Source organism: Sturnira hondurensis, unplaced genomic scaffold, assembly GCF_014824575.4.
Source record: "Sturnira hondurensis isolate 20B ecotype Veracruz unplaced genomic scaffold, ASM1482457v3 Scaffold0004136, whole genome shotgun sequence".
Taxonomy (NCBI): Eukaryota; Metazoa; Chordata; class Mammalia; order Chiroptera; family Phyllostomidae; genus Sturnira; species Sturnira hondurensis.
Genome location: NW_028076767.1, coordinates 5,854,656 through 5,879,260, shown reverse-complemented (window position 1 = coordinate 5,879,260; position 24,605 = coordinate 5,854,656). Strand labels below are relative to the sequence as shown.

At 37.2% G+C, this 24,605-nt stretch overlaps 1 protein-coding gene across 4 annotated transcripts in view; it reads right to left on the bottom strand.

Annotated features, from left to right (window-relative positions):
- The window catches only part of ORC2 (origin recognition complex subunit 2), a 44,245-nt gene extending 20,108 nt beyond the window's left edge, over positions 1-24,137 (bottom strand). The window contains exons 1-11 of one of the 4 annotated variants that reach the window (XM_037043643.1): positions 23,875-24,137; positions 23,334-23,551; positions 21,207-21,255; positions 20,214-20,317; positions 19,188-19,331; positions 13,262-13,351; positions 11,148-11,240; positions 10,445-10,476; positions 7,183-7,243; positions 2,651-2,844; positions 1,542-1,637 (exon numbers count right to left, since the gene is read on the bottom strand). In XM_037043643.1, coding sequence (XP_036899538.1) covers positions 1,542-1,637; positions 2,651-2,844; positions 7,183-7,243; positions 10,445-10,476; positions 11,148-11,240; positions 13,262-13,351; positions 19,188-19,331; positions 20,214-20,307 — 804 coding nt within the window. In that variant the 5' untranslated portion in view covers positions 20,308-20,317; positions 21,207-21,255; positions 23,334-23,551; positions 23,875-24,137. Of the gene's footprint in view, positions 1-1,541; positions 1,638-2,650; positions 2,845-7,182; positions 7,244-10,444; positions 10,477-11,147; positions 11,241-13,261; positions 13,352-19,187; positions 19,332-20,213; positions 20,318-21,206; positions 21,256-22,779; positions 22,863-23,333; positions 23,552-23,869 lie in introns of all 4 variants that reach the window. The other 3 variants (XM_037043646.1, XM_037043644.1, XM_037043642.1) reach the window with 3 other exon arrangements.
- Between the last annotated feature and the right edge of the window lie 468 nt (positions 24,138-24,605).

Here is a 24,605-nt window from a genome sequence, read left to right as displayed (position 1 = left end):
TCACACTATTGGTCCCCAAACTTCCCCCCTTTCTACATCCATTCCCTTTGCCATGCAACTTTGCAGTCCTTCCCACTAAAGAAGTAGAGCCTAGTTCCCTGCTTTCTGACTTTGCATTTCACCTATGTGATTTGCTGTGGTCACTAGAATAAGGCAGAAGTGACACTGAGCCAGTTTCACACCGAAGCTTCAAGAGGTCTTGTGTTTTCTACTTCTCTTTCCTCTCTAACATTATCATGAAAAGAACATGCCTCAGCTAGCCCACTAGTCCAAGGAGGAAGATAAAAATATATGGAGCAAATCCTAGATTAGCCAACCAACGCCCAGCTGACCCACCAGACATGAGAAATAAATGCTTACTGACACATGCTACTGAGACTACATCCATTAGCTATGTCCACAATAACTTAAAGACCTTCCCTTTCCTCGTTACTGGTAACAGGTGTTTCTTTCACCCTCCTAGAGGCCTTTTAGACTCTAGGTCCCATGTAGCCCTACTTTGACCCTAGACCTATTTATCCTTCTCCTCTTACTCACCTTGTATATAGGGTGGACAAAAGTAGGTTTATGGTTTTGAGTATGCAAAACAGCTTACTTGTATTATTATTAATTATTGTATTATTTATTATGAACTTTTGCCCACCCCTATATAAAAATATATGCACTAAGCAGATGTTAGTGCCATCACTTCCTTGGAAGAACCCTTTGGCTTCTTGATATATGTTTTCAGTTACTCCCTGATCTAAGTCTCCATACCAATAGGCCAGATGACAAAACAAGAACCAACACACAGCACCATGTCATCCAAGTCACAGAGACTTTTCTATAGTTGTTGTCAAAATTCTGTATACATTAGAAAATTACACTACAGTCTATCTTGTAGACTATAATAAATCTTTATAATAAATCTTAATACTAATAAATCTTAATAAATCTTAATACTCTTTGAGCCAATAATAATTTTTTTATTCTTAGATTATCAACCCCACTTTGAAAGGTTTTTCTCTTGAACAGGTATTAATCAAAACCTCAACAAGTATCACTATATGGTATTTCCAATAAAATGAGATAATGGAATCATTAGTATATAGTAACTTGTTACATTACTGCATTGAGCATGGTTTCCATAATAGCAAGAAGCGAAATACCCTCTTGGGTTTTGCTAGGTTTGTAACTGAGAGTCAGGTCACTTAATTTATGATCAGTGTGAGGTTCAATAAATATGTGGGTTAAATGAATAACAGAGATTAATGGTGCATGGATATCAAATAAACTATGACCCAAATGATTATTATAGATCTTGAAGAAATAGCAAGAGGGGAAAAAGTGTATAATTATAGTATGCCAAATAAAATTCTAATCCAGTGAGTCATTCAGTATTAATATAATAAAATATGCAAGTTATATCACTTTAATTTGTGTTTAATTTAATCAGGGCAATAATTCTGCTTATGTGCACTTATTCTTTAAAGTTAGTACTTCAGTATAATTTTCAGCTTACAATAAGGAAAATTTAAGAAATAACATTCCTTGCAACCTACCTGATCCAGTTTAGTTCTCCTTAGTTTCTGCAGTGTTCTATCAGAGGTTAAAACTTTGGAACTGCTGTGCGCTTCAAAATATTCTTCTAAGTCAGTCTGAAAGTGCAAAGTCAATTCTTTGTTTCAGATATTTCTTTCATATCAAAGCTAGACAGTAATATTAGTGGAAAATTTGTGTAATGCTGTTTTTCTCAGGCACTACTTTGTATTTAAAGCAATAACAGATTTTGGATTAAGTGGATTTAATTTTAATGATAAAACTGAGTAACTCTTAAGATCATAAAAGTTAGACAAATGACTAGACTGAAGTAGTCTATTCCCCAAAACAATCCCTTATAAGTCCCAACATATAATTTCCATTTAGACTTAAAAAAAGGAGGGCTTTACATATCAGAACCTTCATCTTGTCTCACAGTCTAAGCAAATCCTTTAATATTACAACAGTTGAAGTGCTGTGAAAATGAGGAAGTTATCAACAGCAAGGTAAAAAAAAAAAAGACTTGCTTACTATTAATCCAATAAAATGGCTTATACTTGTTCCACTGATGTGGGGCAGGAATAACTCCACAGTAGCTAGGAAGGGACGAGAAGCCATTCAAGTAGCATGCTTCCTAGACTGCTCTGAATCTTTTCGCAGAATACCAGGGTAATTAGCCTTTTCTCCAGTCATAGTGTCTTCGGTGTTCTTCCAAACAATTCAGCATGAGTTGGATGGATCCATCACCACATTATTTATTAGTTATATTGAGTTGAATACATCAATGTTTCAAAAATAAAACTATATAAGAAGGTATACACTGAGAAGTCTTGTTTCCAATTATCCAGTCAATGTATTTTTAGATTAGAATCTCATTTTTACACAACTGAACTGAAATACCACCTTCAGCATATATTACAGTATTATTACATAAATAGGGATACAGACAGCCAAGACAGAAAGTCCAGGAAATAACATACATGGGAATTAATGTGAGAGGCTGACAAAATATAGAAAACTGAAGAAAAACAATTATGCTGATTCCCCCATTTGGATCTCTTCTCTTAGGGTAGCATATCTTTGAGATACTACTCAATTTTTCTTGAAGGTTTAAGTCTCTCTCTTCACTTACTGTTTCATCTCTTTTCATTTTCTTAGAAGGTGTTTCTTTGCAAACAGCAGCTGAAACCACTCTATTCTGGGCTTGAAACTTTGAGCTCGATATGACTTTATTAGTGTCCTCTTCGTCTTCTTGTGCAACCCCTTCATCATCCTCCGAGTTGGAAGCAGAATATTCACTTTCACTCTCAGAAGGAGACCTTGAGACTGTGGTGGGAAAAACAATTGGGAAAATTTGACAGTGTGACAAGAGAGGCACTGTGAGGTAACAAAAATAATGTGGGCTTTAAATTAAGAGCATTTGACTTCTGGTTTTATCATTCCTTGCTGACGATTTCACCAGAGCTAGTTATATAAGTTTTCAGAGCACTGGTTTTTTGAATTATCAAATGAGACTAATAGTGCCTAATTTAATAGACTATTGTGAAGATTCCAGTAAAATGTATGTAGAACCACTAATGGTGCCTGACACACAGAAACTGTCAATCATACCTAATGCCTCTTTCCTTCTTCCTTGCTAATAGAACTCTACTTTCGTAAAATGAGGCAACATCCTCCACCTGAAGGAATAAATAATCATGGTCCTTTCCTTTGTCAGATACTTGCTTTCTCACACTTCTCTGCAGCTAGGGTTGGCTATGTAACCCTTTGACCAAGGAAATGTGAGGGGAAATTTGCTGGAGGCCTCTGAGAGTTATCTTGCTTAAAGAAGGAAAGCTCCTTGTTTATGTCAATAGCTTAAACCTAAGGAAGCCATCCCACAATATGAAGTATCAAACCTAACAATGAAAAATGCTGGTAACAAAGCAAAAAGATAGGAAGAAAGAACCTGGGTCCTTCATGACACTGTTGAGTCACCACATGATGGAACTCTACATCCCTAGACTTATGATGTGAGATATTTAAATGCCTATGGTTTAAGCTGCCTATGGAAAATGTCATCTTAAGTGATACTGCACCCAATACATGGTAGTTACCATTATAAGTACTACTAATACACAGGCACACTCTATTCCAGAATTGATACAATAACATTTTTAAACAAACAACAGAAGCCTGCCACCTCCCCCAAATAAAGCTAGTTTTACACTAATAAAGTCAGGATAAAACAAGGTTTTATATTCAACAAAGTATAAAACTATTATAAAAAGTTAACTTCAAAAATATGAATAACTTTAACCAAATCAGTATATTTATTTTGAATAGATATATTGCATAATATATATCTATTATATATTATGATATATAATAACAAATACAGATATTAAAAGAGGGGGAATAAAGGCTTGATTCTGTGGGCATAGATAGCTAAGCAGATTCAGATTTGCAAAGACTGCTGCTGCCCATGGTAGACACATGGGTTAGAAGTGGTTAAAGCTACCAGAAAATGTCAGTACTTCATTTATATCATATACATATCATACATGTAAGTATATGTATTTGGTGCTGATGACTGAGATAGAAGAGGAAGTTCATCTTTTCTCTAAAAAGGATTATTTGGGATAAAGAGAAAACATAGGACCTGAGACATATTTGACACGAAATAACAACAATCATAGTTGCACATATCATCTTTTACTGCCTCAGATATCCAATCATTTAGTACTGCCATTTTCATGTTGATTAAAAATGCAATAGTAATAGTAGTTCTATGAAATCTATACTTTGAGAAAAAAGGGGTACAGCATGAATTTGACAACATTAGTTAATATTATTGTCAAGAAGTAAACACCAGCCCTGGCTGGTGTAGCTCAGTGGATTGAGCGCGGGCCTGCAAACCAGACAATCGCAGTTCGATTCCCAGTCAGGGCACATGCCTGGGTTGCAGGCCAGTTCCTGGCAGGGGCTAGTTTCCAGCAGGGGATGCATGAGAAGCAATCATACATTGATGTTTCTCTTCCTCGCTCCTTCCCTTCCCCTCTAAAGACAAATAAATAAAACATTTTTTTTAAAAAAAAAGAAGTAAACACCAAAGAGGAAGCTGACATCTTTCTGAAACATAAAGGTAAATAAATCATTTACCCCAAAGTTAAATATTTAAAAATCAAAAACCACCTTTAATTTTCCAGAAGATAGGACCCATGTCTGTTTACCTGCCTGTGTAAAGCATTATTCCATGCAACTATGAATATTTAACACTATTTCATTATAAAATTTCTAAATAAATTAACAGAAGTACTTCCAAAACAAACTAAAAGTCTTGTTATTTTATTAGAGAAACATTGTAACTAACCTCAATACCCACTGACTATAATGTGAAAGATAGAGTGCTAAGTGTTGGAGTCAAAAATGTAAGCTATAGAGAATAGAGACTTCTGGCCAAGATGGAGGCATAGGTGGAAACACTGTGCCACCTCCCACAACTAAATTTAAAGACAGCGAAGTTTTAGAAACAAAAACGCAGCCAAAACATTGAAAATTGAACTGTACGGAAGTCCAACAACAACAAACCACTCAGCCAGACTAGTAAACCAAGAGAAGGAGCAAACAGTGAGACAAACCACTCAGGCTAGGGCCTCAGCGAGGGGAATTAGAGCCTGAAAGCACCAACTGGAAAGACTTTCTCAGGGTCGAGGGGCCAGGAGAGGCTCCCAGGCCGACAGAAAGTTCGTTGGAGAGACCCACAGGGTCCTGGAGAGTACACAGGCCCACACACCCGGGAACCAGCACCAGAGGGGTCCAATTTGCTTGTGGGAAGCCACAGAGGGGACAGAAATCTGACAGAGAGCAGAGCGAAGCAAAGCCCCATTTTTTTCCCCTCTCTGACCCCGCCTCCACATACAACATCACAACCCAGTGACTGGGTGCCGGCCCTGTCGAACACCTAAGGCTCCGCCCCTCATGCAAAACAGGTGCGAACAGACCAAACATTATGACTCAAGAACAGCTCAAGGCCCCAGAGCCTATAATTCTAAGTGATCAAGAATTAGCCAGCCTTTCAGATGCACAGTTCAAAACACTGGTGATCAGGATGCTCACAGAATTGGTTGATTTTAGCCACAGATTAGAGGAACATATGGAGGCTAAACTGATTGAAATGAAGGGAAATGCACAGGAAACCAAGAGTGATGGAAAGGAAACTGGGACTCAAATCAAGGGAGTGGACCAGAAGGAAGAAGAAAACGACCAAACAGAAAAGAATGAAGAAACAAGAATTCAAAAAAATGAGGAGAGGCTTAGGAACCTCCAGGACATCTTTAAACTTTTCAACATCCAAATTACAGGGGTACCAGAAGGGGAAGAGGAACAGCCACGAATGGAAAACTCATTTGAACAAATAATATAGGAGAACTTCCCCAGTCTGGCAAAGGAAATAGACTTCCAGGAAATCCAGGAAGCACAGAGAGTGCCAAAGAAGTTGGACCCAAGAAGGAACACACCAAGGCACATCATAATTACATTAGCCAAGACTAAAATGAAGGAGAGAATTCTAGAAGCAGCAAGAGATAAGGGGACAGTCACCTACAAAGGAATGCCCATCAGACTATCAGCAGATTTCTCAAAAGAGACCTTACAGGCAAGGAGGGGCTGGAAAGAAGTATTCCAAGTCATGAAATCCAAAGACCTACAGCCAAGATTGCTCTATCCAGCAAAGCTTTCATTTAGAATGGAAGGCCAGATAAAGTGCTTCTCAGATAAAGTCAAGTTCAAGGAGTTCATCATCACCAAGCCCTTATTATATGAAATGTTAAAGGGATTTATCTAAGAAAAAGAAGATAAAAAATATGAACAGTGAAAGGACAGCAAACACACAGTTATTAACAACCACACCTAAAACAAAAGCAAACTAAGAGGACAGCTAGATCGGGAGCGGAAACATGGAAACAAAGATCACACGGAGGGTTAGCAACAGGGGAGTGGGAGGAGAAGAAGGGGGGAAAAGGTACAGAGAATAAGTAGTATAGATGGTAGGTAGAAAATAGACAGGGGAGAGGGCAGGAATACTATGGGAAATACAGAAGCTAAAGAACTTGTGACACACGGACATGAACAAAAGGGGGGGGAATGGTGGGGGAGGGGTGTGCAGGGTAGAGGAGAGTGAAGGGGGGAATGGGACAACTGTAATGTCACAATCAATAATATGTGTGTGTATATATGTATATATATATATGTATATATGTGTATGTGTGTGTGTGTGTGTGTGTATATATATATATATATATATATTTTAGTCCTTGCCCTTAAGGAATCTACAGTTTAATTGGGAATATGAACATACCTTGCCTTTCATGAAAAGAAATAGCAATAATTAGTTATAAAAGATAATAATAGCTAACACTTGTTAAGCACATATCAAAGTCAAACACTACACTAAACACTCTGAACATCTTTTATTTCAATTAATTTCAAAATACTCCAGGGCTGGTACCATTATTATACCTATTTCATAAATAAAAAAAATTGAGGAATAAAGAAGTGTCTAATAAATGGCTGGCCAAAAATAAAAAGCAAACAGTATGAGTCTAGAACCTATATACTTAACTATCACTGGCCTTCTTTAGATGCCTACTTTTATAAAAACTCAGTGTAAAAAGAAATACATACCCATGAATCTTTTCCTTGGACCACGAGGTGTTGTTGACAGAAATTCACTTTTATCACTGTCCTGTTTAAATATTTAAAAAAGCAATATAGTTTAGTCAAAAAATAATGACATGGAAATTAATGATGGATCTGAGTGAAAGAGGCTAGAAAAGAAGATATTTTGTTTTCAATATTCTATTGAAAACAAAACAAATATTTTGTTTTCAATAGACCACACTAGAAATACTTCCCAGAACTAGAAGACAATGATAAACACATTGGTTGGGAAAAAACAACAAAAACAATGTAACAATACTCCAAAGGACTGCTAGAGTGATTCTGTAAATTGTATTAGACATCTGTAAAGTATATGTGTACTTTTATTATTATGTAAAGGAAAAACATAAGTATATCAGCGTTTTGAACCACTTTTCATCCACTAGATTAGCAGAATATTTTTAAAAATGTATTAATGTTCATTACTGATGGATAAACAAGGAAATGGGCACTCCTATGCATATGGCAATGGGCCTTTTAATATGGTGGAAATTTAGTAGTGTTAAAGCATCACGTTCTATGAGAAAAGCAGATTCATACTTTTTGCTTTTGTATTTTTAAAATTGTAAGCATTTTACAAAAGTATAAGGTATTTTTTCTCAGAGAATTTAACATTTTAACACCATTACAATACTAGCGCATTAAAATGCCCAGTGTTGTTTACATGTTAATTTTTAATGGTACTGATAAAAAGATAAAGTTACCTTTGTTCTGGGGCAAGATGAAAATATGACAAAAAAATTTAAGTCTTCTGTTTCGTGATAGGTTGTTGGTGTTAGTTACAAATGTTAATAAATTTTGATTTGGGATATCAATAATGCACTATAGCCCTGGCCAAGTAGCTCAGTTGGTTAGAGCACTGTCCCAATACGCCAAGGTTGCAGGTTCAATCCCCAGTCAGGGCACATGCAAGAATCAAGCAAGGAATGTATAAATAAGTATAGGAACAAATGGGTGTTTCTTTCCCCCTTTCTCTAAAAAATGAATAAATAAAAATTTTGGTTCCAATGGATTTATGAAGTATAGTACATTTAAAAGTGTTTTGATCTACACCCCCACTGGAATGGCTCAGGGGGTCAGGCATTGTCCTGCAAACCAGAAGGTCACTGGTTCAATTCATGGTCAGGGCACATGCCTGGGTTTCAGGCCCCCCGCTTAGGGGCGTGCGAGAAGCAGCTGATTGATGTTTCTCTCCCTCCCTTCCTCTCTCTAAAAATAAATAAATAAAATCTTTTTAAAAAGTTTGTGGGGAGAGGGGAGGGAATTTCAGGGGAAAAGGGGAAGGATTTACAGGAACTAGTATAAAGGACACAGGGACAACAAAGGGGGGTGGAAATAGGAGGGAGGTGGGGAGCACTGGCGGGGGTAGGCTGGGATGAGAGTAAAAGACAGAAAACTATACTTGAACAATTAAATAAAAGTAGATAAATAAAATTTAAAAAATAAAAAATAAAAAAGTTTGTGATCTATATCCTCAATTTTTTTTTTACATTTTGCTATGTTGATCTAGTATGTATGTGCATATATAACTAAGATAATTATAATTATAATAGAAAATGTCTATTTTATTTCATTTTTTAAACTGCACGTCACATACTACTAAATTACTTTTAAGATCAAGAGTTGAGACAACCTCCATCCACATACCTTAACTATCAAGTCTGAGAATACCTGCGTCAAAATAACAGTTCCCTAACAGTTCATTCATTTGAGCAACCTGTTGTCTCATCAGGACAATAGAACTCACCAGGGTAAAGACTTTGTTTATCAAAGAGTAGTTTACTTACCAAGACCTAGTTCAAGGCTTCCTCCTCACTGTGTCCACCAATCTTCAAATACGTCACTAATTTTGTCTAATACTGATCAGTTCCCCATTTTGATAGATGTGCCTTAAGCCCCCTGAGTCCAGGTCTCCTCAAGACTTACATGTATTTGCCCCTGAACTCCCCCATCTAAAACACTTCCCTAAGTGATGTATTGTAGTAGGTGTAATATTTTATCAACAGGTTTTCTGATGGTCGCTTGGGGAATTGACATGATCCACTAATGTGTTAATGATCCCCAAATTAAAAAAATAATTTACTAATATATCTAAATTATTGGTTGGATTATGGAAATGAGTTTTATTCTTTTGCAGTGATAATATATACAAGATATAATGCAGGAAAGATGCATTTTTAAAGACAAAGGAGACTGTGACATGTCTAATTACACACCTGGATTGCCTAACTAAACAGGACATTCCTGCACAGGCCATAACCATGCCCTGAATACTCACTCATAATCTTTCTTTTCCCAATTTTCACCCGAGGAATATGCTTATTGATTTTTAGAAGGAGGGAAAGGCAGGGAGAAAGAGAGAGACAAACATCAATGTGAACAGAAACATCAATTGGTTTCCTCATTGATGCCCCTAATGAGGACCCAACTTGCAACCTAGGCATATACCCTGACTGGAATCAAACCTGAGACCTTTCAGTTTACAGACCAATGCTCCAACTAAGTTAGCCACACCAGCCACAGCTACATATTCACATTCTTATAAAAGGTGTGAATTTAGCCTGTACACAAGTCCAGGCATGTCTAAATCTATAACCTCCCAGACCTGACACACTCACCACTCACACACTCATCATCATCATGGATCTGTCCTTGCCCTTCTGGGCTTGCCCACACTCAGGCGGGGCCACTTGAAAAGGCATAATGAAAAAAAAAAAAAACCCACAAAAACACAAAGGAGAAAATAAAAATTGTCAATTCCTTTCATCTACTCTGGTACGAATTTACCAAAGCCAACTTAATTTTCAAGCGTAAATCCTAAAAGGGTAGACTAATGGAATTAACAGACCTTGGGACCAATCCCAAGAAACAACAGAATATTTTATATAAAAGCAAGCAAAACAAAACAAAACCATGAAATTTCCAGGCCAGGTCTACTAAGTGGTAAATATCCAGGGATAGTTCTGACACAAAAGAGGCACGACAGTAGGGTCCAAAAGACCTGGCTTCATTTTCCAGATGTTCTCCCTCCTAGCTAGGTGAACTTAGACAAGTCACTTCACCTCTCTGAACCTCAGAATCTTCATTTATAAGTTAGGTATTTAATTGGCAAATACCTGTAAATTATAAAGCACTATATAAATTAAAAGATGAAATCAATACTTTTCATCATATCTTACTCTATAACACTAAGGTTTTTGCTTGTTTATTTTAGTCAATTGCTTACCTTTGATGGAACCTCATCTGAAGTTGAATGCCCTGAAGAATGAAATGAAAAGCCATTACTTACTATGAATACTTCACTTTTTGTCATAGTGTAGTTTCATTACAAGCAAAGTTGCAGTTTCTACCCAGAGGCCACCAGATATTATTGAATTCTCAATTAATTGCATCTCCACTACAGGCTGAATTGTCACTATTAATAACATGTTTACTCCCATTAGTGACAGCAATGTCCTGCATTCCTGTAGCGTTCATTAGGGGGGGGGGGGGGAGCCCTTTTCATTGTTCTTTATTTAAAAGAACATGTTCAACCTAGTCGGAATGGGTCACTCAAAAACAACTGCTCCACAATTCTCCACAAACTATAAGACATTCAAACCCCCAAAGCATTATTCAAATATTACTTGCCAAAGCAAATCTTCCATGAACATGTGGCTACCTCAAGCAAATGACAACAGGAATTTAAAGCCTTTTTCTAGTTGGCCCTATCAATCTGCACAACTTCAACAAGCTAAATATAGCTAAATATTGGTATACTAAGGCATGCAGTTCCAGGTATTAACTGCATTTTGATGAATGAATTTGCAGAATAGAAAATAAAAGACATAAAAATGTACTTATGACAAGGAAAGAAAAGTAACACACTGTTACTTTTAACTTGAAGCAATTATGCAAACCCTCTTCAAAGAACTGAGGTAAAATCTTACCCTTGCTACACTGAGGAATGTTTATCATAATTTCAGGATCATTCTTCAAATTCAATGACACATTTTTGCTTGGTGTTTTTGCTAGTTCTGAAGCTGTAAACAGAAGAAATATATAAAATGCCTTTTAATGGATAATAATAAATGAAGAGGGGAAATAGCCTTATTTCACTTACATACATTCTTTAAAAAACAAAAGAAACTTGCCTGCTACTATTATGTCTCTCACTTTTTTTAAAAGGGAGAAAATATAGTTGAATTTGTGTAAATTAAACAACTTTACTGACTCAAACTCCTTCTAACCCATTTTAAACAGTTTTATCCTCCAATCTTGAAACTGACCTAAGATGTGCATGACAGCCCCCGCAAATGCACTGGCTTCTTCTTTATTCCTTAACCTCCTTGGTTCTCTGTATCATTCACTAGAGCTTTTTCAATGTTTCTTTGACATTACTCTTCTATTTCCGTTCCGTAACATTATCCTGGTCCTCTGGCTCCTGTTAGTAGTTATTCCATCTCTTCCACTGCCCTTGTCCTCCCCAACCATCTACCTGTAACTATGCCTAAGACTTAGGCCTTGGCCTTCTCATTACACTTGAACAATATATTGATACCATTTTTAGACAAAAGGCTGCTGATGCACAGGATTGAAAAAAATTTCACATCAACAAAAAGCCCTGAAGTGCAAAGCAACTTAGCTGGGATCATTTTGGTTTTATATTAAAACAAAAATTATCTTTTCATGACTGTTTTTATTTCAGGCATGATGATGGAAATGCACAAGGTAACAACATTTGTCCTGCTTCATTGTCCTAGGGCTTCATTTTGGTCTTGGTGTCTATCTGATCCTCCCTCTAATAATTACATTAGTATTTCTTCTCTGGTTTCTCAGATATCATATACAGAATTCAGTCATTTTTAGAGATCAAAAAACTTTTACTTTCTTAATGTAGATAAGAAATATCAATGTAAATTATTGGATATACAATATTAGGTTCAAAATTAATAATTGTATTTTATATTATACTTTTCAGAAAAACTAATTTTTTTTCGGCAATTGACTGAATCATATTATTTTCAGAAAGAGGTCTTATAATTACTTCTTATACAGTCCTATTCAGTGTAAACACTTAACGAGAGTGCTTTTCATTTGACCTTGAACATTTACATGATCATTGGATAGAATGATTGCATAAAAATATACCAGTTAAGAAATATATGTTGCCCTGGCTGGGTAGCTCAATTAGTTGGACCATAGTCCCATATACCAAGGTTGTGGGTTTGACCCCTAGTCGGGGCACATACAGGAAGCCACCAATCCATGTTTCTCTCTGATCTGACACTGATGTTTCTTTCCCTCCCTTTCTCCCTCACTCTTCCCTCTCTAAAAATAAATAAAATCTGTTTAAAAAAGAAATATATGATGGTGCTTTATAATTATAGATTATAAGCCTTCTTACCAGGTAGTAATTATTATTCTGTTGCTCCTGACATTTAGTACTCCTGACCTTCAAATACTTATAGACCACCTTAATTTTCAAAGTACTTTCACATGTTATTTTCTTTCCTCAAAGCTTTCAAAAGTGATAACCCCTCATACCACAGGATCCAAATACAGTGCTATCTGAATTTTCTTAAAGAATTAAATGACTAGTTTAATTTTAATGTTATATGTAGTTATTATAGTCTAACTCTCTGAAAATCAGTAATTCATGTGTAATTGGTATAAGTGGTAACTTGAGTAAGAAAATGTTAGAACAGCCCATTCCCAACAATTTATATAAATAATTTTCTATATATAGTGTAAAATTCTTGTGCAATAATTTCAGAACATACCTTTGTGACGTAAGTCACTACTTACTTAACAAAAACTTGTTAATAACCTGTATGAGATACTGTGAGCAGAAAAGGAAAACAGGGTTCCTACTATAAGAAACTTCTAGCCTAACTGAGAAGAGAAGACATCTGAGAATGGGGAACAAAGACTACTGACTTTAAGTATGCTTGATAATATATGAAATGACATTCATCATCATTCTAAAGATACAATTGGGAATGTGGTTAAAGACACCTTCTTTAGGTGAATAACAATTACAGAAATCAGAAAATTAACATACCTAATTTAGCCATCTTTTCAGGGTGTTTTCTACTCTGAAAAGAATAAACTTTATTCCCACCAACAGTAGTAGAGCCATTTTTCAAGGATTCTAAGAGAAAATACAATACATATTTAGAAAAAATAGAATTTAATTAACAGGAAAAAACCAATACATATTTATACATAAAATATTTTTAAATACACAACAGACTATGATACTGTTTATATAAATTTAAAAAAACACAAAAAACTTATTCACAGATAAAAGTTGTGAATCCTTTGTAAGTCCTTTTACAAACACATATATGAAATTTGTTTTTAAAAGCCCACTACAAAAACCCTCCACACTAGAGGGCTATGTATTCAATTCATGATAGTAGCTGCCCCTGTGGAGGAAGCCCAGAAGTGACTTTATGAGTTACGTTTCCTTCCTGAAGCAAAGATGCAAAGTACAACTGCTAACTGAGGTTGAGTTTAAACACAGATATTACACAGTAAAAGTTCTTACTCTCAAGACCCTGAGTTAACTCCATTTCTCAATCTTCCTTTTAAGTCACAACTGCTACCTACAATATACTGGACACTTATGGCTAGCAGTCTGCTCCTTAGCACAGGAATTCTTAATGTGTGCTCTGAAAGGTCTCTAAGGTCCCTCACGCCCAAACTATCTCATAGTAACACAGACATTATTTGACTTTCTGACTCTCTATCAAGTGTGTATAGTGAGCCCTGGCTGGTATAGCTCAGTGGACTGAGTGTGGGCCTACAAACCACACAATCACGGTTTGATTCCTGGTCAGGGCACATGCCTGGGTTGCAGGCCAGTTCTCAGCAGGGGGCTCACGAGAGACAACCATACATTGATAATTCTCTCCTTCTCTACTTCCCTTCTCCTCTAAAGATAAATAAATAAAATCTTTAAAAAAAAGTGTATAGTGAGGTATTCCAGAGACTGGAATGTGCAGAAGCAGACAGGAAAATCCAGCTGTCTTCCACTAAGCCAGACATTGAAAAGATTTGCAAAAAATGTAAAACAAGGACTTCCGGCCAAGATGGAGGTGTAAGTGGAAACACTGTGCCCCCTCCCATAACTAAATTAAAAGACAGTGAAGGTGTCAAAAAGGCAGCCAAAACAGAACTGTACGGAAGTCCAACAACAACGAACCACTTAGCCAGACCACGTCACAACCCAGCAACTGGGTCACCAGGCCCTGGTGAACACCTAAGGCTCTGCCCTCATACATAACAGGTGCGAACAGGCCACACATTATGACTCAAGAACAGCTCAAGGCCCCAGAGCCTATAATTCTAAGTGATCAAGAAATAGCCAGCCTTTCAGATGCACAGTTCAAAACACTGGTGATCAGGATGCTCACAGAATTGGTTGATTTTAGCCACAGATTAGAGGAACATATGGAGGCTAAACTGATTGAAATGAAGGGAAATGCACAGGAAACCAAGAGTGATGGAAAGGAAACTGGGACTCAAATCAAGGGAGTGGACCAGAAGGAAGAAGAAAACGACCAAACAGAAAAGAATGAAGAAACAAGAATTCAAAAAAATGAGGAGAGGCTTAGGAACCTCCAGGACATCTTTAAACTTTTCAACATCCAAATTACAGGGGTACCAGAAGGGGAAGAGGAACAGCCACGAATGGAAAACTCATTTGAACAAATAATATAGGAGAACTTCCCCAGTCTGGCAAAGGAAATAGACTTCCAGGAAATCCAGGAAGCCCAGAGAGTGCCAAAGAAGTTGGACCCAAGAAGGAACACACCAAGGCACATCATAATTACATTAGCCAAGACTAAAATGAAGGAGAGAATTCTAGAAGCAGCAAGAGATAAGGGGACAGTCACCTACAAAGGAATGCCCATCAGACTATCAGCAGATTTCTCAAAAGAGACCTTACAGGCAAGGAGGGGCTGGAAAGAAGTATTCCAAGTCATGAAATCCAAAGACCTACAGCCAAGATTGCTCTATCCAGCAAAGCTTTCATTTAGAATGGAAGGCCAGATAAAGTGCTTCTCAGATAAGGTCAAGTTCAAGGAGTTCATCATCACCAAGCCCTTGTTATATGAAATGTTAAAGGGATTTATCTAAGAAAAAGAAGATAAAAAATATGAACAGTGAAAAGAGAGCAAACTCACAGTTATTAACAACCACACCTAAAACAAAAGCAAACTAAGAGGACAGCTAGATCGGGAGCGATCTAAAACAGAGATCACACGGAGGGTTAGCAACAGGGGAGTGGGAGGAGAAGAAGGGAGGAAAAGGTACAGAGAATAAGTAGCATAGATGGTAGGTAGAAAATAGACAGGGGGGAGGGCAAGAATAGTATGGGAAATATAGAATCTAAAGAACTTGTGACACGTGGACATAAACTAAATGGGGGGAATGGTGGGAGATGGGGTGTGTAGGGTGGAGGGGAATGAAGGGGGGAAATAGGACAACTGTAACTGCATAATCAATAAAATATATTTAAAAAAAGAAACTTATAAATACACTTTACATATTCATAGAAAGTAAAGGGATTAATTAGCAAAGTATTTAAAGGTCCTTGTTGAAAAAAAATTTTTAACTATCCTAAAGAGTCTTTGTCAAATGTCCTCCTGTCTTTTAAAAATAATGTTTACTTAGCCCTGGCAAGCTAGCTAAGTGAGTTAGAACATTGTCCTGATATGCCAAGACTGCAGGTTCGTTCCCTGGTCAGGCACATATTAGAATTAATCAATGAAATGCATCAATAAGTAGAACAATACATCAATGTTTCTTTTGTGCTCTCCTTTCCTTTCTTTCACTGTACAATCAATAAATAGCCCTGGCTGGTTTGGCTCCGTGGATTGAGTGCCATCTGTGAACCCAAAGATCATTGGGTCAATCTCCAGTCAGGGCACACCCCTGGATTGTGGGCCAAGTCCTCATTTGGGGGTGTGCAATATTTTGCCATGTATAATGTGCTCCTGTGTATATAATGTACACCCGCTTTTTTTGCCCAAACTTTCAGAAAAAAAACTTTCATTTTAATTTTGTAATTAAATTATTTATGTATTTATATTTAGACACTTGTTTTTTGTGTTATAAAGGAATCTTAGCATTTATTGTTGGACATATTTTATGTAACAAATAATTATAAAACATAAGAACAGATATAAGATATTTTAAGTACTACCCATGTATAATGTACATCCCTATTTTTCCCTCAAAAATTTGGGCAATAGAGTGTGCATTACACATGGCAAAATACAGTATCGCACATTGATGTTTCTTTCCCTCTCTTTCTTCCTTCTCTTCTCTCTAAAAGTAAACAAGATATTTTTCAAAAACTATATATGAACAATAACTATATATTTTTAAAATAAAATCAATAAATAAAAATTTTAAATTCACTTTTTTTCCTGTTTATAATAAAAGACAAGACAGAAGCTTATTGTTCAGTATCTAAAGTAAGGTTAAAGAAGACTATGATAAATGTCACCATTCCTTCCCTGGAAAAAACAATAAAAGAAAAGTTTCCTTGCCCTGACTGGTATAACTTAGTGAGCTGGGTGGCATTCCTGCAAACCAAAAGGTCCCAGTTTAATTCCTGATCAGGGCACATGCCTACGTTGGGGCCAGATCCTAGTTTAGTGGTACATGTAAGGTAACTGATCGATGTTTCTTTCACACATTGACGTTTCTCTCTATCACACTCTTCCCCCATCTCTAAAAATAAATAAATAAATAAATAAAATCTTTAAAAAGAAAGAAAAGTGTCCGTCTCATAGTTTATCTGAAACACCACTTTCCACCCCTATACACATTTTGGCAAACAAGAAAAAACAGGAAGAGTCATGTCTGCAAAATTTAACTCTAAGTTATGGGCTCCTCTGTTGCACATGCCCACAGCCAAATGAACAGCTCCATTTCCTGGAGAGACTGTTCACACAAGCTTATATGTGTATGTGCATATACAAATAGACAGAAGATATATAGCAAATTGTTAAACAATTCCCTGTTTTCTAAAGCATGAATTTTCAACAGGAATAATATTACTACTGATTAAATGAAAACTGGCTCTAGGTGCAAGGAGGAGAAATATGAAAAACATCTTAGATATTATAATGGTCTGTGGCCCTCCAAAGATCATAGCACATAAAGAGATTTACAGCATATATGTAGTATTAAAATTTCATGGATGGGGGTGATTAGGAGAAAACATTTAAAAGCACTCTCTAGAGCCCTGGCTGGTGTAGCTCAGTGGATTGAGCGCAGGCCTGTGAACCACAGGATTGCAGTTCGATTCCCAGTCAGGGCACATGCCTGGGTTGCAGGCCAGTTCCCAGCAGGGGACACACAAGAGGCAACCACACACTGATGTTTCTCTCCTTCTCATCTTCCCTTCCCCTCTAAAGATAAATAAATAAAATCTTTAAAAAATAAAAAATAAAAAAAAATAAAAGCTCTCTCTAAAGAATGATACTTTGAGGATGTCTACAGTTTGGGTGGAAATAAGGGTCAGAAGCCGTAAGGCATTTGTCCCTGGTCTGGGGCATTCTCCACTTGTTCTAGTATGTTTCCAAATATTATTTGCTGTTGGTGCTATTAGGTGAAAAAGGTTGGAAGCACTGAGTTTCTACTACAGACGATAAAAAACAATTTTTAAGAACACACTTTTAAAAATACTACTTTCGATCTATTCCTAGATCCAGCATAATAGGTAGTCAAGAATCCTAAGTTGTACTAGCAACATGCCTAAACCATGTGAACTCTCTGTTAGGAACGCTCTTTAGAGAATCCAACCTGCCCACTAAGCCTACTGAGGGACAGTGGTCACTTAGTTTATCATGGCATTTAACACTTGTAACAAAAGCAGAAGCAATGACTCAAGATGTAAAGAAGTCAGAGTAGTCATAATGGCTATTTATAAGCCAAATATAAGAGAATAAAAAGTATGTACATGAGGGAAACACAGGCCACAGAGAGAACAGAACAGATACACAGACATGAGGGAGACTAAAAGAACCATGAAAAAGCAAAGTCTCAGTTTTTAATTGGTACCAGTTCCGATGCTCCTGGAGCCCAACAATACTGATTTCATTCATTGATCTTTATTTTTTAAGCCAACTTGAGTAGACTTGTACTCCTTGTACCCTATTATAAATCTGTGCTCCTTGAGCCCTAATTAAATATAATTCAAGCCTCCCCTAGTTGGGTGGCTCAGTTGGTTTGAATATTGTCCCATGAACCGAAAGGTTGTGGTTCCATGCTCAGTCAGGCCACATACCTAGGTTGCAAGTTTGATCTCTAGTTGGGGCACATGTGGGAGGCAACCAATCGATGTTTTTCTCCCACACTGATGTTTCTCAAGCCTAATAAATTGTAAGTATAATCTGGCAGGAATATGGCATGTATAGGATAAAACAACATTATTTCTTGGAATGTTCTTCTAACTCTTTCTATAAAAAAGATCACGGTAATAGTGAAGTGACTGGCTTTATGAAATTATTTGATTGGCTAAAAAACATCTTAAAAAATAACTTTGGAGTCGCTAGTCTATAGAATCTGTCTTTCTAAAAGTAATTAACAGCATGACTAGTTGTTTGTAGAGAACAAACCTGTAGTAGAAACTCGGTACTTCCAAACTTTTCAACTGTAGAGAATAAAACCTGGAGCAATGCTGCTTTTCTAATGAGAAATTATTAATACAGCACACCATGTGAAAAGAGTTCTGGAGATGGATGGTGGTAATGGTAGTACAACAATATTTAATACAAGTGAACAAAATTAACTGTACTCTTAAAATGGTAAAGATGGTAAAATTTTTATGTATATTTACAGTAAAAGAAAAATTAAAATACAGTAATATGGCACACCATTGCTTAAGTTCACAGACTACTTTTATGTATCCTGCAAAGCAATTCTAGCTATTTATAAATATACATTCCCTCACCCTCCTCAAGTACCTTGAACATCTTGTCCTAAAACCGCCACATAGTTCTTATTTTTAAAGACTTCCTGGCCATCTTCCTCCAAATCATATTCTGGCTTCTTTATTATTTTTTTTGTGTTCACCAAAAGTTGAGGTCGCTCCTTTTTAAATTTAACTCCTGTAAGAACATCAAAAGAATCAGAACATGAAAGGTATAAATTCTTTCTAAACATTACATTAAATAAGTAAATAAATGCACTACTTATATTGTCATTACCAAAAAGATGGAAAAAAATTCAGTGTTCTCTCTTTGACTAAAGTACAGATCAAGCTCCCACAGCTTATATAACTAAATTTAAAAAAATAGAAAAACCTTGAAAGTGTGCATTTTGAGGGGTCAAAATAACTACATTTCTATCACAATGGGTAGTTATTTACCACCGCTATTGAGCATTTCATATTGGAAAAGGCTTATATTTAATTTTCAATAAAGTTTGAAGGGAGTGAACTAAAAATTGGTTTTTATTTAGAGTCTTACTAGATCAACTACTTTGTGCTATATTTTCAAAATAGAAGGTTAAGATATTTCAAAAAGTAAAATAATCCAGCGCTGACTTTTATGGTTCAGTTGATTGGTTGTCATCACACAGGTGAAAGATCACCAGTTCGATTCCTGGCCAGGGCACATGCTTGGGTTGCGGGTATGGTCCCCCGATTGGGGCATGTATGAGAGGCAACCAATCAATGTTTCCCTCCTTCTTGTCCCTCCTTTCCCCTTTCTCTAAAAATGAATAAAGTCTTTTTAAAAAATCCATAACCAGCCCTGGCTGGTGTAACTCAGTGGATTGAGTGTGAGCTGCAAACCAAAGGGTCGCCAGTTCGATTCCCAGTCAGGGCACATGCCTGGATTGCAGGCCAGGTCCCTGGTGGGGGCCACATGAGAGGCAACCACACATTGATGTTTCTCTCTCTCTTTCTCCCTCCCTTCCCCTCTCTCTAAAAATAAATAAAATTTTTAAAAATCCATAACCACTATAAAGATTGTACGAACACTCAGTACCTTCTTCTCTATCAAGAATATGATGAAGGACATCATCATCTCCCACGAACCGAACCTCCAACATATTGTCTTCCTTTAAATTCAATTTATTCATCCCTGCCAACCTAAACAAAAGCAATAAAGCACTCAAAAGTGATGAAAAACTCATATCAACAGCCAAATAAATTAAGCATTCACTCAATGAATACATGTATAACATTTTAAAAGGTCTTCTTGAAGAAAAAAAAAGGCTTCTTAATTATGAACACTACATCATGCATTATTATACTGACATAATGTTTTTGATTAAAAGAGGAAGGAGTATCTCAGATCTGAAAAAAGCCAAATCCAATCAAGGCAACTAAAATGTAGTGACAAGAAAATAATTCTGCCTATACAGAAAGCTCTAACCAATCTATAGAATAACACTACCAGAAAGGGAATGGTTAATACATGAGAGTTTAGAAAAGGTACAACCAAACAAAGAATATGGTTTGGTAGATTTTAATTTCTGCTGACTAGAAAGATATAGTCCATTTGGAGAAGTCTGTGTACTTCACTGGTATACCAATCCCGGATCAAATAATCCTCAAATACCTCCCTTTACGATTATTGCATGCTTTGCAAACAACTTTAAAAATATGCATATAGATTTCTTGGTATCTTGGTAATTAAACAGTAAGCATAAACTTTCCAATACTTTATAGTCAGTCCTTCACTGAACAAACAGAAGTTTGGCAGGCAAAAGATTAATCAGCTCTAGCTACTCTGACAAAATTTAGCTTCATAACTTATAATACAAATAGCCTGAAATTAATTAATAATGATTCCAACTGGCAGCCAGCTAATCATTTTACCCTGAAAAATGATTTCTCTTATGAATCCTATTTTTGCCTTTTCTCCTGACAAGAAGAACTACTAACTGGGCCCCTCATGTGTCAGCTATCTGCATGCAGATAACTTACTAAATGTTGTAACTAGCACTTAAAATGACTTGTCTTAGTTTTCACTTACCTTTAAAGGCACTGCATATTCTGCAGTTGAAAATTTCAGGTAGAGTCACCTGTAATTGAAAAAGAACTCAATCAGCATCAGCTAATAGGAAAACCAAAGGAACCAAAGAAGGTCATGAGTTTTAACAAACAAAATGAATCGATAAATGTGGTTCTTACAAAGCCAAAGTTATTATGGTAGTTATTATTTACAGTAAAGGGTAAAATAACTATTATTTTAGCCAGTAAACTTTAGAAATAGAGATCTGGATTGGGGAGAGAATAGAGAGAGGAAGCCAAAATATGAGTACTTACTATATGCTAGACACAGTTTTGAATATTCTATATATATTCTCATTTAATCTTTACAACAATTCTATTAGGTTTATACTTTATGTATAATGACAATACTTTATTTATAATTTATATGACCACTGCCAGTACAATATATCCTTTTGGGTCATCTTTCTAGTCACAATAGTAGTTATTTACAGAAATACAAAATTTATGGTATATAGAGAAAAAGGTTAATACAGCTACATGACATTTGTATAAAATAAACACTTTTTTTTAAGTTTGTATAAAATAGTCTTTTTGAGGGGCTATTTGTCAGACTCTTTTTCAGGCACTGTACACCAGATCATTAAATCCTCAGATTCACTGAGGTAAAATATACATAATTTCCCCTACTTATCGATAAGTAAACTAAGTTAAATATTAAATTACTCAAATTCATACAATTAGAAAGTGTGTTAGGGCTAAAACTCAAGTTTGACTAATTACAAACTCTCTGATCATTCTGTTCAACCACATACTTCTGCCATTAAATACAAATCTATTATCCTAAATGCTTATTTTGACCTCTGTAAATTATTCACAATATGTTTAATCACTTTCCTATAGGACAGTACAAATATCCAAAGGCATCTAGAGCTCCTTTAGGTTTCCAATTCATTACATTAAACATCACTAGTTCTACCAAGCATACTTTTAAAAGCATGGTCAGATTCAGCATAGTGTACATTATTTAAAACGGTATACTGCTGTGTTCTACAAAGGATTTGAAGCAGTGATAATAAGCAAATGTAATAAAACAATGATAAACTATAATTACTAATAGGGAGTTCTGGATCAGGAAAAAGATAAAGCAAAGTAGAAAATAAAATCATACAAAGAATTTTGGCTTTTTGTCTATTGCAATACTTCCCATTAACTATTGTTATGTCTGTCATTTTCATTAGTGGCAAACTGTTACGTTGTAAAACAGAACAAATTTATTAGTAGAAATTAGAGGGGGGAAAATTTTAGCTTTAAGCTCCCTGGGCACGGCCCCCCCAGTGCAAATCCCCGCATCCTAACCGGAAGCCAACCCACGACCTTCCGGTTTACAGAATGACTCCCCAACCGAGTCAGCAACACCAGGGCCCCTTTCTAGATTTCTAAGTTATCTATTATACAGGACGAAATCATCAAAATGAAGAAATTTCTACAAAGACTTTGAAAGAAATCTTTCCTTGCTTTTTCTCCAAGAACTTCTGGGGGGAAAAAAGCCCACCCAACAAATCACAATAAAATGCACTGTATTAAGCACTTACTTTTTTTTAAGCGGACTCCTTTCAAGGAGTTAACAAGGTAATACAGCAGCACCAAGTGAGTGTTAAAACAGCAACACTCTGCTCTGAAAGCAAATAAAGCATTGTCTGCAAATTTTTAAACCACAATCCCTTTTTTAAAGGGGGGTATAGATTAGTAGCTAAGCACCAATTTTAATAACAGAGAAACTTGGGTTCTGATATTAACTCCACACTGTGTGACTGCAACTATGCACAAAGTTGTGATTATTAAATGAAACCACGTGCTTGGCATATGAAAATGCTAATTAAATGTTCCCTATTATGGGTATTTTTACTTTTAACTTCTACTTAACCATGCAGCTCTCTTGTAGTTCCCTACATTCCATCTGACAGAAAACGGGCTGAATAAACGCGGTCCATGACACAAAGCTGTAGGGCCACACTTTCTTCAGATTGCAATTTAACTAGGGAAAGCTGTGATGGTTGCATTAGGATTTTAGTTGTAAAATGACAAGTGACGCATCAACATCCCTTTTAGTTTAAAAAGCTCTACCGAAAGAGCCTGACTTATTGACACTTTACATCCCAGCGTTGTGCCCAGCGACTGCTCAATTAAGGTTCCTTTGGGGCTTCCGGGCTGGGATGACATCAAAGGGTTTCGCTCCAGTGGTCGTTCTGGGACGAAATCGCTTCCTCCACACCGCTCCTAGTACCTGCTTCTCTCCCAGGACACTTTTTACTTCGCCGGGCCTCGTTTCAGATATTCGCAGTTCTCTCTTTAGTCACAAAATTCCTCCCGCCGGGAAGCAGACATGTTGTTAACAGGCAGCCCTTGCACAGAAGGCCTACAGAAGGCCCTTGCTAGACAGACCGACCAACAGTCTTTCTAGAGGGAGCCTGTCACCCCAAGTATTTACATTTACAGACTTTGGTCTGGGCCTCGCACCACTGACCCCTAGTTGGCTGCGCTCCGCCCGCTGGGGGTCCTTGGGACTGCAGGGCTAGGGGGACAGCCTAGGGAGAGAAAAGGGGGAGACACAGGGACCCTGCCCCGAGTGCCCAGGGGAAGCCCGGGACACGCTCGCCCCTACTCAATCGCTATAAGACGCACCTCACCTCACAAGCTGGAGCTAAGCAGGAGGGGGAGGCAGGCTGCACACGCGCCACCCCCCGCACCTCTAGGTCTCCCCTAGGCAAGGCTCCGGCTACCTCGCGCCTGCCCTGCTGGATGCTACCCTGCTGAGTGGTCGCAGAGGGAAGGCGGCTTCGGCCGGCCGCGGGGGAAGGCCAAATTCTCCCAAGAGATGCAGGAGCCGGGTCTCGGGTCGCAAGGAAGCAGGCGGCAGCAAAGCTGGCGGGGGATGGGATGACTGCCGCCGCACACTGAATCTCCCGCCCTGCTCAGGGGGCGGAGCCCCGGGAAACCAATAGGAAGCAGCGCAGGCTGAGAGTGATGGCTCTGCTGGCCACCCGGCTCAGACCTGTGGGCCCCGCCGGCCAAGAAACCTGAGGAAAACTAATCCCACAGCGCTAGATTTGGGGCCTTTCCTTTTTCCGTTTCCGGGGAAGGAAGAAGGAAGTGCTGGTTAGATCCCAGGAAGATTGTGGAGATGTAGTGGGTTGACAAGTTTCTCTGTCTGGAACGAATCTTAAAAGTGTTTATTGGTTTCTCTAAATACCTTCTTTTGAGGAAAAAATACAATAGGAATGAATTTGCATTCTTTTTTGTTTAAGCTTTACTTCCTTTGGCGTGAAATGTAGGATCCCGTGTATTTCAAAGGTTAGGGATTAGGAGGAGGGGAGAAAGTCCTCTCTGTAAAGAAGAGAATTAGAGCCCCCACACTCAA